Below are 20,978 nucleotides of genomic sequence, written 5' to 3'. Positions count from 1 at the left end.
GGAACTCTTGCGTGGGCTGGCCCATGAGGTCACGAGGAGTCAGAAGCAACTGAACGAATACACAACAACAATCCTTTCTCAGGGCAAGGAAGGCTATTTCCTCCAGGTAACAATGTTTTACGCCCAATGAGGTATTATGCAGTCTAGTACTCCAACCTGGGAGAAGGGATTTTCAAGAGGAGGAGGAGGAAATACAGGCAAGCAGAAACTGAATAAACTAGTCTATACTCTATATTGAAAAGCTACACTCTGAAAACAAATTTAAGCAAGGAATTGGTAACAGACCTATATCAACTTTCGTGGCCCCCACCAAGAAGTACAGACCTTTTATAACAGAGTTATAACAGAGTTGCATATAATCTACACACTGACCTCAGATTATCATAATTTAACACATCAAGGTGTAGTGGCTCACTTTGAGCCTGAGCTTTCTGAGCCTGAGTTTCCTCAGGATGAGGAGGATGATGGGTTACAGATTTCTGAACATGTCCCTGTTATTGAGGCAGACAGTGTTGATTCTGAAGAAGAGGCGGCATTTCTGTTTCCCAGAGAAAGGAATGTTGTTTTAGATAAAGATAGTGAAACTTCACAGCTGCAGGTGGAAGATTTCTGGGGACCATGTCATGCTGCCATGGATTATTGTTTAACCAATGCTAAAGGACTATGCTTCATGCTATTTGCCTTTGGATCTTGGAAACTTTGCCTTTGCTTTTAAGACTCTGTTTTGGCTATATAACTTTTGCAACTTTTAGCACAACACCACAAATATGATATCATAGGCATCACTGAAACCTGGTGGGATGACTCCTATCGCTGGAATGTAGACATCGAGGGCTATAACCTCTTTCACAGAAACCGAACAAAGGGGAGAGGAGGCGGAGTAGCCTTATATGTCAAAAACTCTTATGCTGCAGAAGAAATGCATGACAGCAATCTGGGGAATCAGCTTGAAAGCATCTGGATAAGAATCAAGGGAACTGGGACTCAAAAAGATGTCGTTGTAGGAGTCTACTACAGACCTCCAAGCCAGGAGGAAGAACTTGATGAAGTCTTCTGCCAACAGTTGACCAAACAGGCACAGAGAAGAGATGTAGTAGTCATGGGCGATTTCAACTATCCCGATATTTGCTGGAAAACAAACTCGGCCAAGAGTACAAAGTCCAACAAATTCCTCGCTTGCCTTGCAGACAATTTCATGGTCCAGAAGGTAGAAGAGGCAACAAGGGGATTGGCTACTCTTGATCTCATCCTAACAAATGCGGAGGACCTGATCGATGCGGTTGAAGTGGTAGGATCCTTAGGGGCAAGTGACCATGTGCTCCTGCAATTTGAGGTACAAAGGAAGGCTGAAACTAAGACAAGTCAAACCTGCATTCTGGACTTTAGGAGAGATGATTTCCAAAAAATGAAGGAAACGCTGAGCAGCATTCCATGGACACAGATACTAAAAGACAAGGGAGTTACGGATGGATGGGAGTTTCTCAAGAGTGAAATACTCAAGGCGCAGTTGCAAACCGTGCCAACAAAAAGAAAAAAATAGGACAAGTGCAAAGAAGCCAGAATGGATGTCCAAAGAACTTCTAACTGTGCTGAGACACAAAAGAGACATGAACAAGAAGTGGAAAAAGGGAGAAATCACCAAAGAAGAATTCAAACAAATAGCCAACACCTGTAGGGAAAAGGTCCGCAAGGCTAAAGCACAAAACGAGCTCAGACTTGCCAGGGACATTAAAAACAATAAAAAGGGATTCTTTTCTTATGTCAGTAGAAAAAGGAAAAACAAGGAGGTGATAGGGCCTCTTCGAGGAGAAGATGGGGCAATGCTGACAGGGGATAGGGAAAAGGCAGAATTACTTAATACCTTCTTTGCCTCGGTCTTCTCACAAAAAGAAAGTCATCTTCAACCTCAGCAAGACGGAGTGGATGAGGGATTTGAAGACATCCAACTCCAAATTGGGAAACAAATCGTACAGGAATACCTGGCCGCTCTAAATGAGTTCAAGTCCCCAGGGCCAGATCAACTACACCCAAGAGTATTGAAGGAACTAGCAGAAGTCATTTCGGAACCATTGGCAACCATCTTTGAGAGTTCTTGGAGAACGGGAGAAGTTCCAGCAGATTGGAGGAGGGCCAATGTGGTCCCAATCTTCAAGAAGGGGAAAAAGGATGATCCAAACAACTACCGTCCGGTCAGCCTCACGTCAATACCAGGCAAGATTCTGGAGAAGATTGTTAAGGAAGTGGTCTGCAAACAGACACAAATGCGGTCATTGCTAATAGTCAACATGGATTTATCAAAAACAAGTCATGCCAGACTAATCTGATCTCTTTCTTCGATAGAGTTACAAGCTGGGTAGATGCGGGGAATGCCGTGGATGTAGCGTACCTGGATTTCAGTAAGGCCTTCGACAAGGTCCCCCATGACCTTCTGGCAAGGAAACTAGTCCAATGTGGGCTAGGCAAAACTACGGTGAGGTGGATCTGTAATTGGTTAAATGGACGAACCCAGAGGGTGCTCACCAATGCTTCCTCTTCATCCTGGAAAGAAGTGACGAGCGGAGTGCCGCAGGGTTCCGTCCTGGGCCCGGTCCTGTTCAACATCTTTATTAATGACTTAGATGAAGGGTTAGAAGGCATGATCATCAAGTTTGCAGATGACACCAAATTGGGAGGGATAGCCAATACTCCAGAGGACAGGAGCAGGATTCAAAACGATCTTGACAGATTAGAGAGATGGGGCAAAACTAACAAAATGAAGTTCAACAGTGACAAGTGCAAGATACTCCACTTTGGCAGGAAAAACGAAATGCAAAGATACAGAATGGGGGATGTCTGGCTCGAGAGCAGTACGTGTGAAAAGGATCTTGGAGTCCTCGTGGACAACAAGTTAAACATGAGCCAACAATGTGATGTGGCGGCAAAAAAAGCCAATGGGATTTTGGCCTGCATCAATAGGAGCATAGTGTCTAGATTTAGGGAAGTCATGCTACTCCTCTATTCTGCTTTGGTTAGACCACACCTGGAATATTGTGTCCAATTCTGGGCACCACAATTCAAGAGAGATATTGACAAGCTGGAATGTGTCCAGAGGAGAGTGACTAAAATGATAAAAGGTCTGGAGAACAAACCCTATGAGGAGAGGCTTAAGGAGCTGGGCATGTTTAGCCTGAAGAAGAGAAGGCTGAGAGGGGATATGATAGCCATGTATAAATATGTGAGAGGAAGCCACAGGGAGGAGGGAGCAAGCTTGTTTTCTGCTTCCCTGGAGACTAGGACGCGGAACAATGGCTTCAAACTACAAGAGAGGAGATTCCATCTGAACATTAGGAAGAACTTCCTGACTGTGAGAGCCGTTCAGCAGTGGAACTCTCTGCCCCGGAGTGTGGTGGAGGCTCCTTCGTTGGAGGCTTTTAAACAGAGGCTGGATGGCCATCTGTCAGGGGTGATTTGAATGCGATATTCCTGCTTCTTGGCAGGGGGTTGGACTGAATGGCCCATGAGGTCTCTTCCAACTCTTTGATTCTATGATTCTATAATTCTATGAGTCAGCTCCATCTGGGAGTTCAGTGCCTCTCGGTTCCCAGGGTGACCAGTCCCAGGATAATGAGTTATCCAGCCTTGAAGATGGAGGAGATTTGATTAGGGAGGACCATTTGCAATTAAGGGTTTGCCGAAGTGAGCGGCTTGCCAACAAACGGGAAGTTCGAGGTCAACGTAATGCTTTCTTGCTAAGGAAACATATTTAACGATCCGATTGATGTCTATCCTTTGTCAGTGCAATGTTGCTTATACCCTGTTAACTTCTCTGAAACTACCTTTGATCTTGATTTCTGGGGACCTTGTCATGCTGCCATGGATTCTTGTTTAACCAATGCTAAAGGACTATGCTTCATGCTATTTGCCTTTGGATCTTGGAAACTTTGCCTTTGCTTTTAAGACTCTGTTTTGGCTATATAACTTTTGCAACTTTACTTCTATGTTTTTGATTTTGCTTTTTCCTCAATAAACTACAAAACCTACAGCTTTGGTGTATGGTGGTGTCTTAAGCAAGGTGAATCTTTCCTGAGTTGTGACACAAGGAATGAAACAGCCTTGCAGCCCCTTCCTCTCTTAACCAGCTACCCCTTGCATAAACAGTTTTCTGTCTCAATCTAATGAGAAACTAGTTAATTGAAGATTTTATAGCATAACTAAAAAGAAACGTATTCCAAGGACGAATGATTTACATGTATCTTGGATTAAACAGAGATACAATTCTCAATACTCAATTATATGGTTCTACTCTGCCATATAGAGTGCAAAAAGAAAATCTTGGTATGTTTTCATTTCAGAACGGTGAGTAGGGGAAGCATGACATTACATTTTCAGACCCTCCCCCCCGCCACACACCAGGGAAAAAATAGTTGGCCAAATAACACACAAAGGCAAATAAAAAAGATAAATGGGAATGTTGTTGTTGTTCATTCATTCAGTCATTTCCGACTCTTCGTGACCTCATGGACCAACCCATGCCAGAGCTCCCTGTCGGCCATCACCACCCCCAGCTCCTTCAAGGTCAATCCAGTCACTTCAAGGATACCATCCATCCATCTTGCCCTTAGTTGGTCCCTCTTCCCTTTTCCTTCCATTTTCCCCAGCATCATTGTCTTCTCTAAGCTTTCCTTTCTTCTCATGATGTGGCCAAAGTACTTCATCTTTGCCTCTACTATCCTTCCCTCCAATGTGCAGTCGGGCTTTATTTCCTCTGGTGAATAAAGTGAATAAATGTGTTCAGTTAATCAATTTATTGCAGAAGCTTTCTCTAGCGAGGATGGCAAAGATGGAAGAGGGCAGCACAACAGACAAGCTTCAGGACTATGTCAACAGCATGGATTTTTCTCTGGAGCTTATCTAGTACACCATCATATTTCTAGTCCAAGACAGTTTGCTGATTACGTAAGTGGTTGTCTGTGGCATACCGTCAGATAATCGGATATGCCTTTCTGTGTAGACAAAGAGAACTATAAAGCTTACCATTTATAAGGAGAGGAGCAGAAATGAAGCCTTTAACAAACATTTAGAAAAACCAAAGCTACTGGAGATGTATGAATGCAGAAGAGGTCACTATTAATTGCTGCTGAGACAAAAGCTTATAATAAGGGATGGTGAGGGATATGAAAAACATGTCCAGAAGGATAGAGCATACCCAAGGGCTATATTGCTTCCTACCAATACTATCAGCCATACAATTTTTTAATTTCTGTCAGCATTTTTCACAAGATACTTTCATGCCTTTAAAAAATGAACTGAATGAACAGCTTGGGTAAGCACAGTTTCTTCTTTCATAGTAATATGCAGTGCCTCTAATATGCATACATATTTAAATTCTTATGTCCATTTCAGATTTACTTCTTTTGATTTGGAAATGAAATTAATTGTGAGAATCCCAACAACAAAGATATTTTAAAAGAGATATTTTCTTACTACTGTAACTATACAGTAGAATCACTACATAAGATGTCCCAACGTAAGTATGTTTTAACTTACAAATCCTCACTTGGCCTAGAGTGACGTTTTGACATCCAAATACGAACAATGCAAAAGTGGCCTCTTTGCCCCCTAAACCAGTTCTAACAGCAAGGCAGGGAGAAACATAACATGGACTGGATTCCTAGCTAGAGCAGCTCTGGCTCTTCTTTCAAGGCAGAAACTCTAGCTCCATGTGATTGCTTCCCCTGAATATTCTGGGAGGAGTCCAATCTGGAGATTCCACTGCAGTGTCACGTTCAGCAGTTGATGGCCAGGGTTGTTGTTATGATTTTATGTGATTTGTTTTATACTTTTCTATCATTTTTACCTGTTGTATGATATATGTGCACCCTGGAGTGCCTTGTAAGCCGCCCGAGTACCTTCGGGGAGATGGTGGCAGGATATAAATAAAGATTATTATTATTATTATTATTATTATTATTATTATTATTAATATTAATGATGATGATGATGGCTAGTACACAGAAGGCTTGGCAGGATCCTGGCCAGTAGGGTGGTGATGCTGCAGAATATATGGAAGGGGTTAATCTTCCTCCTAGTTCTAAAGAGCAGTGTAATCTGGATGTAAGAACTTACAGGTGGCAGTGATAAGGGCAAGGGCCTGCAGAGACAGGATGCAGAAGGGATCAGATGCATAAAAAACCGAGCAGAGACTGTTCTTTGGAGATAAAAGTATCTGTTATATTTGGCTGTGGATGCTGGTGGTTTTTCTCCCCAGGTTGTGTGGATTGTTGGTATTCTGATCCATCTAGTGAACTCTTGGAATCTTGTACCTTGAAGAAACTTGAACCCTGGTGAGCATCTTGTTGATGTACCTTGAATCTGGATTGACTCTTGACTACATTATTTTGGATCACCCTTGAGCTTTGGACTAGCTGGCTTGACCTTTGAAACTACGACTATGCTTTGGTCTCTTGAACTTTGGACATTAATCAGTAATCTCTTGGCATTTGACTCTCAGGCTGCAACCTTGACTGCAGTTTACTCTTTCTCCTGAACCTTGTTCTAAATCTTTGCTTTGTACCTGAGCTGTGTGCTATTTTATGTTTTGAACTTGGACTGTGAAACAGCCAAATGAGTAAGTGCTGCTTTAAGTAAATAGGTTTGACACAAGTCGGGGGTTTGTCTTGGTTAATCTCTGCCTGCATACTGGCAGATGCCTGGATTGTGACATCCAGAGACTGCAGTCCACCCTGGTGCAGCAGAGCCTCAGGGCCCTTCCACTCAGCCATATAACCCAGAATATCAAGGCAGATAATCCACAATATCTGCTTTGAACTGGATTATCTGAGTCCACACTGTTTTATAATCCAGTTCAATGTGGATTTTATGCAGCTGTGTGGAAAGGGCCTCAGCCTAAACAGCAGTACTGTATGTTTTGCTGCAAAAAGAGAGAAAGCGAGGGAAGGAGACTAGAATTCCAGTATAAAGAAAATGACGCTGTTGTGTCTTGTTGTATACTGGTCAATACATTTTGTTGCCAAAATTGTGCTTCCTTGTTTCAGTGGCTGGATGGAACCAAGCACTGTCTATCTTGGAACATTTTATAGATTATTTGTTACTTGTAAAGTACATTTTCTTATTTAAAAACACATAACAAAAAATGGAGTGGTTTTTTGGGGGGCAGGATGAATTAATAGCATTTCAATGAGAAAATTCACTTTGAGATAATGTTTTGATTTAAGAACATGGTCAAGGAAAGAATTAAACTCTTAAGTCCCGGTATCACTGTACTAGTAGAACATTCACACTTTTTAAAAAAAAATTGGAACAGTACGGAACATGTGTCTTAAGTGAAGAATTCAAGATTCTTGGCAAATGGTTCATATCCAATACCATGAGTGAACCTGACTGGATCTTGCCCTTGCCATCCCCTCCCCTCCTCGTTCCATGTATATTATTCATTCTCTCCTATCCTTGTTTGAGTCAAACCATACTCTGTCCATTAATCATTATATATGAACCAAAGAGAATGTACAGAAGCCCAACCTCAAACACTATGTCAAACCACTGGTTTAGTCAAGTCACTAATAACAATAACAACAACAACAACAACAACAACAACAACAACAACAATAATTTATACTAATGCTTTTATGTCCAGCTGCTATGAGTCCCCTTTGGGGAGTAAAGTGTACTAACAACAACATCTTCACTCTTCAGAATCAAAAACACTTCTTTTCTCTTCCATAGTTCTCTTCCATATTTTCTCTATCCATATGTTTTCTCAGACAAGATGGTCTAGAAGGGCCTCCCCTTGAAGTACCATGCATGTGCACTTTTAAAAAAATATTTTTTCTGAAGATTTCTTTAACTTACAGTTTGAAAAAAGGTTCAATGGGGAAAAGTGGGAAATAAGGTATTTTATTAGTGCTCACCAACTCTATCTTTTGTTGCAAATCTGAGTGGCCTCATTGCTAAGGTTGAGGACTTTGGAAGTTATCTTGAATTTGGACAGGATAAATCCAAACTCTAGCAACAGACAGTGAGAGCACATCGATATATGGAAATTTCACATTTAACAATGTGCAAATTCTTTACAGCAGAACTGACATGTTTTCCATAAGAAAATGTCTAAGACAGGAAAGCAATGAGGAACTGGAAGTAATATATTGAGCAAGTGGATGGTGTTTTGGCTATGGCTGTGCAAGAGACAAGTCCCCATCCTGCTGAAAATTAGAACCTCCAACTAGACTCTCTAATTTCTATGTTTTTACTAAAAAATAAAAAGCAAAAAACAATGTTCTTCAGGCAAATTAAATATGGTGGAGCAGCTACTATTTCTCTCAATGAATCAAGGCCTGGTACCATATTTGTGCCACATTATTATGCTCACATAGTTTCTTGGTAATTCATAACAAACTGACAGCTGAACTATTATGGATTGTCATCTGTACCATAAGTACCATTGTTCTAGTGTACTAATTAAAGTAAATACCAGGCTTTTAACACCGATTATGAAAAACTAGAGGGGAGTGTCCTAATTGCAGTTAGTCCAGAAGAAGTCAAACTACACAAAACATTCAACTGCAGGAACATTAAGTGTTTTACCTCTGTGCAGAAGGGTGTGAGCTGTGAGTGGACCACCGGTTGAACATACATGTGGAAGGTGGATTCAATCTCCATTGTCCTGCCATTTAACTTCAGGATGGGGAACTCAATGATCTCCTACAATAAGAAAATAAGGTATTAACCCATCTTTTTTTTTAAAAAAATGTAAAGAAATTGAATGACAAGCTGCAATTACATAGACAAACAGTGCTAGAGAAGGTGTGACACCATGTGAGAAACAGCATCAGTTAGAATGGAAACAAAGGCTTAGATTCTTGTGTGCCAGGTGCACCCGTACCTTGGAAAGGCTGACTTGGCCACGGTAGTCCACGCTTTGGTTACATCCCGCTTAGATTACTGCAACGCTCTCTACGTGGGGTTGCCTCTGAAGACTGCCCAGAAGCTGCAGCAAGTCCAACGCACGGCAGCCAGATTACTAACGGGTGCTGGGTACAGGGAGCACACCACTCCGCTGTTACACCAGCTCCACTGGCTGCCAATTAGCTTCCGAGCAAAATTCAAAGTACTGGTGTTAACCTATAAAGCCCTAAACGACTCCGGCCCTGTTTACCTCTCCCAACATATTCTCCCTTACGAACCATCAATATTATTAAGATCATCTGGAGAAGCCCTGCTTTCAGTCCCACCGGCCATACAGGCGCGCCTGGTGGGGACGAGGGACAGGGCCATCTCGGTGGTGGCCCCGCGACTCTGGAACTCTTTCCCACCGGAGGTCAGAACCGCCCCGTCTATCCTGACATTTAGGAAACGGGTGAAGATGTGGTTGTGGAGACAGGCTTTCGATGAATGAGATGATACCCTAGGATTTTGGATGGAAGATGATGTATATTTGATTTTAATATGACGACTGACCACCGTAGTTTTAAATATATTGTTATTTTAAATTAGTTACTGTAATTGTGAACTATGATATTTTACTGATTGTATGTGTTTTTATGGTTGGAAACCGGGCTGAGTCCCTCAATGACGTGAGAAGGTCGGTATAGAAAACTTTGAAATAAATAAATAAAAGATTCTAAGACTCAGAGTTCTGCTCAGATAATGTAGCCTTTCTGCTTCCTTCTGCCTACCACATCCCCAGCATCCCCTGAAAAACTTCTCAGGGGTCTCATTCAACACACTGAAAGGCAATGAAAGGGGGAAATCAGTCATGTATCCACCAGAAGGATAGATACCATGGGCACAAACCAAATTCCCCCTCCCTCCTGCGGGTTTATCCGCTTCTGAAATTGGCCCCTGTAAGTTAAAGGAAACCCTTGAACCATATGTGGGGGGCAAAGGACACAATAAATCAACCCTAATTTCTTCAACACTGGATGTTACCCTCAATGACAGAAATGACAAATATAGATTAAAAATACTCTTCCACCAGGACATATTTTCAGTGCTCTATAAAATCTCACTTTGAGTCTTATTTTTGTGTTGTTTTAATTTTAAAGTCATTCTAGTCTCAGAGGTAAAGTTGCAAATATTAATGGAGCATATAAAATAATTGAACAGAAAATGCAAATTAAAGTATTATTATTGCAAAATACTCAAATCAAATTTATTATAATTATATATTTATACAGCAACATTTATTACATGGGGTCTTAGAGAGAACCGCCTTGACAAGGCTCTTCCCCAGGAGGCTTACAGTCCAAGAACAGACAGATGGAAAACACAGGAAAAAGTACACATTACATGTTGACAGGCAAATGTAGTTTCACTCACATGCCACAATGTTATGTTACAATATTGTACACTGAACCTCATATGAACATATCTAGAACTGAGAGTATTTTGGATTTCATTCTCAATTATTCTTGTATAGTCATTCAGGAAACCCATGAAACTCTACGGCAAAACTATATTGATGGAACCAAGGAGAATATTCCATTTTAAACTATTTGAATAATAAACAAAACAAAAATTTACATAGCCTTGTTAATTTTTTAAAAAGCTTAACCAAGTCCCTTTACAAAGTATCTGCCAATTATTAAAATATACACGTGGAATTTAAAAAAAAAACATCCAAGGAATAAAAACGATAAAGTCCTTTGTCTCTTTCCTCCCCACTCCACCCCCTCCTGAGTTTAATGTAAGAGAAGTGACAATTTGCTTGGTGTCTTTAAAGGATAATTTGTCTGTGTTATTTAATAGAGAAGCATGATGCTAAGGCTCTGGAGTGCAAATGAGCCTACTGAATGATAGCCAAGCATGGAGTCTCTCAAATCACTTGTGGAGAAAAGAAAGGATAAAAAAATTGCTCTTTAATATTCAAAAACAGTTTGCAAAATTTAATCAAAGCAGAGCAAAAGCTAACATTTTTACCACTTTGACATTTTTATTAGTACTTTCATAAATTTTTAAAAACATGAATAGAATTAGTTTAAAAACAACAAAAAAATTGCCTGAAAACATCTGGAAGAGGAAAAATAAGCCAGAAGAAAGACAGAAACGTGTACGCCAAGCAATATTTGCATCTTAAGAATCCAATGCCTACTGCAGAGGAAAATAAATTAAACTTTTGGGCCACAACCATAACACTGCTATCCAGCATATTGAGACCACAATTAGCTGTTTGAATATCTGGAGTGCATAGTACTGTATTACAAGAATATATATATATATATATATATATATATATATATCTTAGAAACTTGTAAACAGTCACTCATAAGATTATCTGGTGGACAGCAAGTTAATATAACATACGCAATGGGAAATACAGTGCTCCAACTTTGAAAACTATGTACAATAAATATCCACTATCATGGCAATGTTACCTTTGATCATCAGAATTTGAATGGGCTTGAATGGAAAAGAGATATATTTATCATAAAAATATAGACATATTTAAGTAACATGTAAGCATATGAACAGAACTCCTTCCCTACAATGTAAAGAAAACACCTTAATGTAGACCAGTGGTTCTCAACCTGTGGGTCCCAGGTGTTTTGGCCCAGAAATAGCAGCGAAGTTACCAGCTGTAAGGATTTCTGGGGCCAAACGTCTGGGGACCCACAGGTTGAGAACCACTGGTGTAGGCCGCTGTCAATACTTATTAATTATATTGAACAAACTGTCCAAATTTCATTTTAAAAAATTAGATTAAAATAGTTGAGTTACAGAGACTGGATACTCAACTGTCAACAAGAACTTAACTGATAATCTGGAGCTATTCTATTGATGATAATGGAATTTAAATTTTACCATTCTTTGTCTCATTCCCCACATGGCCAAGGAAAGGGAGCAGCCTCTACCTGCATTGCAAGCTCTCCATGCCAACTAAACTACTATAGAAACAACATATGTGATTTTAACATCATCTCTTTTCTTTCCCTGTATTGACTTTTTTGCCATTTGCCTGATAAAGAAGCAGTGAAGCTTCAAAAGCTTGCATGGAGCATTTTGTGCATTTCAGTTGGTCAATAAAGTTATTTCTCTTTTCCATTTGGAGTGATTTTCACCATTTCCAACATTTTTACTAATAAATAATATATATATAAATAATAGCATGTATGCATCTGAAATGTAATGTGGAACACAGCAGCACAAATGCACAGCTTTATTTCTCTCTCTCTCTCCCTCTCTCTCTCTCTATATATATATATACACTGTATATTCTATTTAGCATTTATATAAAGGTTAGCACTACTAGAAAATGTAGGATTCAGTACATTTTTTAAAAAATGAAACCTTTAGGATTAGAAAACATTCATTCTAATAGATATTCTAATAGCATTAATTCATCAATGTCATTACTAATACTACCCCGTTATCTAAGTCCTATCTGTGGCTGAAAACATTTTAAAATAAAATAAAGGACACAATCACACTGGGAACAATTCATATCTTTAAAAACAACACAGAAAGAACCATTAAGCCAACAAAAATGGGGGGGGGGGGGATCAACAGCATAAAAACAGCACTAAAACCCAGAAGAACAAACAACCATTTCCATCCCATCTTTGGCTATACAAGCCACAGTTGATGGAAGCAGCAATCTGATCAAACTGGAAGACAGCTAGTAGCCCTCCAGAATATATATTTTATTGGGCTTTACAAGAAGCTGGACAAATTTAAAAATCTACGTTGTACAGCATATATTTCACTAAATATTAATTTACCCTTACGTCAACTTCAGTATTGCCTCCAGCCTACAGAAAAAGAGGGTTGGGACTGAAAGACCAATGAAACTGTGGGCTTCACAGAATCTAACTGGAATTAGTATCCACACTTGGAACAACCTGTTCTAGTTTGCCTGGTTTTCAAGCTTTAATGACATTATCTTGAAAGAAAATAAATGTAACTAATCAACTCTTTATGAGTATTTGTCAAAACTCTAGGACTTTATCATCCAAGTAAAACTAACATTATTAAAAGGCATGCACATTTTAATATTTTCTTTACCTTTATAAAACACACATATTGCTCAGTAAGACCAATAACTCTTTGTTTGTTAAAGTATGGCAATGCAATAGCTAAACTTCAGTTCTAGCACACCTAAAAATAATGGGTCCTATTACAAGACAGTAGCTTCTGATAACCTCTCATTTGGGCTTTCAGACAATGAAGAAATACATTTTGTGAACAATAACAATAAGGGAAGAAATAAAATGAGAGTAGTGAAAGCAGAATTATAACAAGATGCTGTTGAGACTCCTGTTCACTTAAACCCCAGGCAGCATGGTTAACAATCAAGGGCGATCAAATTTGTGATCCAACATCCAGAGGAGTTCAGGCTCCTATGAATGAAGAGTTATCTTTGAACTGAAAACTCACAACAGACACTGTGTTGATGCTGTAGTTCAGGTAACATTCTCCAACAGGAAGAAGATATATCGGGTATATCTATCTCCTATCACAAAGCCTCTCCCCAACACTTCCTCACTACTCTCAAGTGTCACACGGCACTAATCACGCAACATTAATAGTTTGTTGGTTCTGTGGTTTTCCCGGAATTAGTTCTTTCTAAGACAACTCAAGAGGTATTTATAATTCTCTATAGTACTGCTGCTAAGCAGCTTTCCATGAGGACAGACAACCTCCATACATAAAAAAGACTATCAGACAAACAACACACATTGAGGCAGGCTATATTAAGACAGCTGGAAGAAATAAAATACCTAAATGACCACATTTGAAATTTTATGATTGTCCAAATTATGGTCTGCTTATGAAAACTACAATACTACAAAAATATTTACTAAGAAATCTGAAGCACTGGGGAAAAAGATCAATGTCTTTATTTTCCCACCCACTCGTTTTTTTCTCTTGGCTTCCTTGTGAAACTGGACAAAAATTGCCTACCAAAAAGCTTGCTATTCCAGTGTTCCCAGGAGGGGGAGGCAGCAACCCTCACTAAAGCTATGTTTTCTCCACTGGTATCTACAGCAACAGATACCAGTCCTATGATATCAGCACTAGTGCTCACTAACAATGTTAGCTAGCCCTGCAATGAAATGTAACCTGTGACGCTCTTTGGTACTTTCCATTTAAACTTCCATTTGGAGAGCAGCACCATTTGGGGAGCCCGCCGTCCGTCCTGCTAATAAAGACAAGTGTTGGGACCTTTAAAGCTGCCATTCATCTTATGCCTTTATTAAATTCAATTTTCCTAAACCCATGATACATCATGAAATTAGGGGCTGACATTCCTGCGGAAACAAAAATATCTATCAAACATAAAGAGGGGGGAAAGCGCTCCATTACTCAGAATTTATGGCTTAAAGCCGATCTGTTTCCACTTTTTTACAAGCATATGGTTTGTTTTAGATATCCAAAATGTTATTACAGATCTAGAATTTCATTAGAAGCTATTATGAAATGGTAAGCACTTACACACACAACTGAGCAGGCTGGTTTTCTGAGCACACAGACTCAGATAGGCAACTTAGCCAGCATTAAAAACTGTATATTACATTCATATTGTCAATCAAATTCAAAGAATGAATGGCAGAGAGAATTAAAACAGAGAAAGAGAGATCGAAGCTAGAAGTCTACTTATAGTTGAACTGACTTTAAGGAAAGTAGTTCAGTACTACGCTACAATGGTCTCACTAGGAAGTGAGGCTCAATTAAGAACATTTTTGCTGAAGAAATCTGAAGGGTTTAAGATACCACATTTTCTACGTACACACTTCCATTTATTTTTTATTTAGAAAAACCAACACACAAAGACTGTCTTGTTGTCAAAGTACCTCTGTTGTGAACTCTGTATAAAGCCCCCTCTCTGCTCAGTTGCATTGTTTTATCCATAACCAATTACTGGCAACTCCACAATCCACTCTTTGGCATGGATCTGTTCTAAGGAATCATACATGCACTCACGACCAAAGTCATATCATTGCAATGTACTAAATCTATATATATAAATTTGTTAGGGGCATCCATCGAGGAAACAAAACTCAAAAACCCCCCAACGAAACTTAACCAAAATTCCCATGCCCATAACACAACCCACAAGGTACAAACATATCTACTCAAAATGAAAAACAACACAACAACACACTCACAAAACGGCAAAACAACAAAACTAAAAAAAAACCCAACAAAACTTAACCAAAATCCCCGTGCCCATAACACAACCCACAAGGTACAAACATATCTACTCAAAATGAAAAACAACACAACAACACACTCACAAAACGGCAAAACAACAAAACTCAAAAATCCCCCAACGAAACTTAACCAAAATCCCCATGCCCATAACACAACCCACAAGGTACAAACATATCTACTCAAAATGAAAAACAACACAACAACACACTCACAAAATGGCAAAACAACAAAACTCAAAAATCCCCCAACGAAACTTAACTAAAGCCCCCGTGCCCATAACACAACCCACAAGGTACAAACATATCTACTCAAAATGAAAAACAACACAGCAACACACTCACAAAACGGCAAAACAACAAAACTCAAAAAAACCCCAACGAAACTTAACCAAAATTCCCATACCCATAACACAACCCACAAGGTACAAACATGTCTACTCAAAATGAAAAACAACACAACAACACACTCACAAAACGGCAAAACAACTGAGCATGCGCATTGGCGCCCAGCCGCAAGTTCCCTGGCGCGCGCACATGGCTTTCCGGCCAACGTTCCCTCTGCGGAAACCATGCCCACTCCAAGCCCCGCCACGCCGCTTCCCGCACACACACACCCCCTGCCGCACACACACACGCAACCCCACGCTCCATCACTCCCCCCGCCGCCGCATACACACACGCAACCCCACTCCCCCTGCCGCCACACAAACACACGCAACCCCACGCTCCATCACTCCCCCCACCGCCGCACACACACGCAACCCCACTCCCCCCGCCGCCGCACACACACACGCAACCCCACGCTCCATCACTCCCCCCGCTGCCGCACACACACACGCAACCCCACGTTCCATCACTCCCCTGCCCCAATCTTACCTCCTTTTACTTCATGCCACCTCCAAACCCCTACCCCGCCCCTTCCCGCCCTGTCAAAATCTCGGAAATACAGGAAGGAAGGAAAGAAGGAAGAAAGAGAAAGGGAGGTAAAGAAAAAGGGGGAAGGAAAGAAAGTTAGAGGAAGAAGAAAAGGAAAGAAAAGGAAAGATGGAAGGAAAGAAAAGAGAGACAGCAGAAGAGAAAGAAAAAGGGGGAAGGAAGGAAAGAGATAGAGAAAGAAGAGGAGAAGGAAAGATGGGAAGGAAGGAAGGAAAGGAGGAGGGAGGGAGGGAGGGAAAGAAGGAGAGAAAGAGGGAAGATTGGCCACAGCAACACGTGGCGGGTAAAGGTTATTATTTCTATTATTATTATTATGCTATTGTTCCTATGAGACCCTTTTAGGGGGAATGGGAGAGGTGTCAGGTCCCAGAGGCAATGCATTGCATTATTGTTATTGTTATGATGGTGGTGAAATAAAAGGAAATAAAAAGTGAAAGAAGGAAGCAAACAGGGAGGGAAGAAAGGCAAAGGAAGAAAGGGGGAAGGAATGAAGGAAAGAGAGAAGGATGAAACCAAGTAGTGAAAGAAGGAAAGAAAGAAAGAGGTAGAGAAGGAAGAAAGGAGAGAAAGGGGGAGGAAAAGGGGGAAGGAATAGGTAGGGACCTCTCTTTCATAATAGTCCAGATATCTACCTCAACTTTGATAAGTTTTACTATAGGCCACAGCAACGCGTGGCAGGGCACAGCTAGTGTACTATAATCTAATTGTGCTATTTCAGATTCCCAGTTATCACTTCTGATTACGCCCTAGAGCAGTGGTTCTCAACCTGTGGGTCCCCAGATGTTTTAGCCTTCAACTCCCAGAAATCCTAACAGCCGGTAAACTGGCTGAGGACCCAAAGATTGAGAACCACTGCCCTAAAGCTTTTAGAATTTTGTAAAAGATAGAATACTATAAAGGCAATTGAAAGGGTATTTACATTTGTGTCTAAGATTATAAAACCAGGTGTTCCTGTTTCTTCTGCCAAAACACACTGCCTCAGCAATTTCTACCAAAAAGAGAGAGAGAGACTGAGGATTCAAATTGCTGGTGATGAAGTCATATATTTTGAAATAACATCATTGTTATAAACTCTAAGCACCAATATGTTCTGAAGCATTCTACACACAGCTCTAACTCAACACCACAAGTATTTGCAATTCTATAGCAGGATTTCCCATAGTTTTAACCTGCGAAGAAGTTCTCAAAAATCAGCAAAACACACAGAAATAAAAAGTTTAAATTATCGAACACCCTTTGCAAACATGCCTGTTTAAAATCAGCTCACATAATAATCTACAGTATGTACATTCTAAAGATTTGGCAGCCCATGAAGAGCTTCTGACTCACAAAGAAAAATGCACATGCAAATACAGCCTGTAGCCATCTCGCGTAACTTGCCTACCCCACCAAATTCATCAAAAGACAGATGAGAGCCTGGATCTCAATTGGTCTGCTGAAAGTTTTAAGAGACCTCCCTTTCTAAGGGATGAAAAAAATTCATGAGACTCGTGATTTCAGCACTATTTTACACATCTTCCAAAAAAAAAGTAGCATACTGAGAAGAGAGGAAAGAAAAACACAGTGAAGAAAAAAGAATAATGAAGTTTCTCACTAAAAGGAAGAACTGCAATTAAGCCAATTTGAAGAAATCCTAATTTGGGTACCACACAAAAATATTCACACAAAAGCACAATCCTGGGCAAAGCGCTCATTAGATTACAGAAATGATTTTCCCAAAAACACATTCAAGCTCTCCAATGTCTAACTGAGTGGTGTAAGAAACTTTCAAACAATAGTATATATTTATTGGTCGTTGATAAGATTACACCATTCTTCTTTTTTAAAAAAAGGAAACCCTGTAATAGAGAATTTATTTTCCCCATGCTTACAAACAAATTAATAAACATAAATAATGAAAACTGCCACAAGAAAATCAACACTGTCTGTTCTCATTGCAATAAAAAAGCCTGCTGCTGTTGATAGTGAGAGATGTTTCTGATAAGAGAAGGCAGGATGTTAAAAGACAGCCTGCTTATGCCTCCAAGAATGGAAGACAGGAATTCAATGGAAGCATCTCATTTTAATCAACAGTTTTTCTTCTTTTCTTTTGCAAAGGGGGGAGTCATTTTATGCACAAGAAGCTTGTTTCTTAAACAAACACTTGTGTTTTAGATTTACACCACAGGCTGCTCCTAAATAATTTATGGCGGGTTAAATTTATTGCATAGCCCTGGCCGGCTGCAAATTCGAATTGCCAAATAATTAGATTTTAGGGCAATGCTTATAAATTATCGGCCGATTTGTCCGGACTTGTTTGTCAGTCGCTTTGTGCTCCAGGTCATCTTTGGCATTTCGCTGTTTGTGTTTTAATTGCTGATTTACACTTTGACAGATGAGAGTTGATGCCTCCAAGTTTGGGGGAGGGAGAGATAGACGAGTCAAGAGATCGTAGGCGGCTGGGGTTCCTTCCCTCCTCTTTTTTCCAAGGCAATTAGATGAAGGGACAGCATGTGGACAGTACGGGCCCAGTGAGTTTTTAATTATTATTTTAATGAGAGCTGGCTGAGTTGAGCAGTCCTGCACTGGCCTCCAGGGGTAATGGACAACATGACTGAGTAGCCGCCCACCCATCCCCAAATCCAGGCTCAAAGATTCAGCAAAACTGACCACTCAGGACAATTGCAGAAAGAAAAAAAATCAAGGGCTGCACTAAACTGATGAAGCATGGCCAACCATTGCAACACACATTTGCACACAATTTCATCATTCCAGTTCACATTATCTCTCTTGAATGTTCAGGCTGGTGTGTTAATCATGTACACCAAAGAGACTTTTCAAGTCAGCATTTTAACACCAAATTACCTTTCTCAAAGTTATTTGGAGAAAACAAAATAAAAATGCAGTTGGCAATTCAATTTAACATAAGCTATATATATTCACACACGCACACACAAGAAGAGAAACAAATAAAAATGTCAATGACAAGACACTGCACATTCCCATAGATGAGCATGGAGAAGAGACTGAGGTGTCATGTGATAATGAACCAGACAAAGACAATTAGATGCTAATTTCTGCTGTCACAGTTTAAACTCGTATGGCTTTCCCCTTTAATTTTTTTCAAAACATATTCTCTGTCATTTCACAGAGGTAGTATGATTTTTCCTTTTCGTCATCTGAAATGTGCCTCCTAAATCACACTTAGATAATGTCCTATTAAATCTAATCCCTAAGAAACACACTACATAATTCTCCTTGTATTCATTCTAATCAACCTATTCTATCTGTGCTTTTTCTATCCAAAATCCCAACCAAATCTCCAAATGCAGTTTTTCTATGCATCCATGGAGGTCACTGTTGAATCACACAACATGTGTAGACCTCTCTGAACCCAACAATTTCAAAATGAATACAGTTTTTCTGATCTAGAACAGGGAGCAGTACAATGTACTGGTTTGAGTGTTGGACTAAAACTCTCAGCCATAGAAACCCACTGGATGATCTTGGTCAAGTCACATTCTTGGCCTCAGAGAACGGAAAGGCAAATCCCCTGTGAATATATCTCGCTAAGAATACCATGTGATAGGGTCACCATAAGTCAGATATGATTTGAAGGCACACAACAACACACACAATATAGAGATATATAGATATATGTATGCATGTGTGCATGTGTAGGCATATATATATCAGTCACCAATGGTATAATGTAAATAAATATAAATATTTTAAACAAACAAATAAATAAATAATGTTTGTCACCACTGACGTCTCTTAAAAGTTGGAAAACACCCCTCTCAGTTTTTATTTCAGCAGAATTTTATCGTATTTCCCAAGGTGTGTGTAACTCACATAAGGAAATTTACAGTGTTAGTTTGGGTGATTCTTCCACAAGAAGGTCAGCCCGAACACAGCTGATAAAAAGCTTCAATTGAATAACGTCCAGCCTTAATGCACTATCTTCCCTGAAAATATATAGCCAATGTGCAACAGCACATATTGTTACATTTCACAGCAAGGACTTGGGGGACACAGCTCCTTAAAGTTGTAGTAATCATATTCTACTCATGCTCTGTTTTTACTGCTAGCTGTAAACTAGCTCTACATGCATCATGGTTTGCATCAAAAAGCACACACACCATATCCAAAGAGAAATGGCAGAGTCAATTTACTGTTTTGACAGGCCATACTCCTGAGGCTGGGCACACCAGAACAGCCAGAAAAAAAGTTGACATTGCTTATAAAAATCAACTGCACCCTCCAAACAGATTGCCAAGATTGCAGGAGTGGCAGGTTGGATTTGTTTCTTAATTCAGATTAGTTATCTCAACAATATAATGCAAATGGAGACACATCTTAAAGACAATGGACAAAAGACTGTGCCCAGATTTATGGACACACTTTAAACCAAATTACTTCAATTTGCCTGTGCTCTAAGATTAGCAGAGGAAGGCTTTCTCTCAGTACCATCACCATCCCAGGTGCCTCTGGTGAAGGCATACAAGAGTCTTCTTCATGGCTGCTTCCAAGTAATGGGACTCTCAGATGAAAACCTTTTGACGTGAGGAAGCTTTTGATTTTAATGCATACAGCAGATAAGTCTTTTAATCATGAGCATAAGGTTTCTGTTGTATTAAATTTTAAAGTGTCTTGTAACACTGGTTTAACTTGGGTTTTTTAAAATAGAAATGTAACTTAACTATATATTTTTTTATATTAATTGTTTAACTGTATTGGATCTTGGATCCTATACTGGGAGAAATACAAGATATACAGGCGCGATTGGCGGGGACAAGAGAGAGGGCCTTCTTGGTGATTGCCCCCTGGCTATGGAACTCGCTTCCTGGTGAAATCAGATTGACCCCCTCCTTCTGTCCTTCAGAAGGATGGTAAAATCTTGGCTGTGGGATCAAG

General features: G+C 39.9%; 1 protein-coding gene across 1 annotated transcript in view; it reads right to left on the bottom strand.

Moving 5' to 3' along the window:
- ERI3 (ERI1 exoribonuclease family member 3) overlaps nt 1-20,978 on the bottom strand; it is a 259,579-nt gene that overhangs the window by 218,914 nt on the left and 19,687 nt on the right. Inside the window, exon 3 of the mRNA XM_060773363.2 lies at nt 8,581-8,697. Within this exon, the coding sequence (XP_060629346.1) occupies nt 8,581-8,697 (117 nt within the window). The remainder of the gene's footprint in view (nt 1-8,580; nt 8,698-20,978) is intronic.

This window comes from Anolis sagrei, chromosome 4 (genome assembly GCF_037176765.1).
Source record: "Anolis sagrei isolate rAnoSag1 chromosome 4, rAnoSag1.mat, whole genome shotgun sequence".
NCBI classification, from domain to species: Eukaryota; Metazoa; Chordata; class Lepidosauria; order Squamata; family Dactyloidae; genus Anolis; species Anolis sagrei.
The sequence above is the reverse complement of the archived record's forward strand: the minus strand, read 5'-3'. Positions and strand labels throughout refer to the sequence as shown.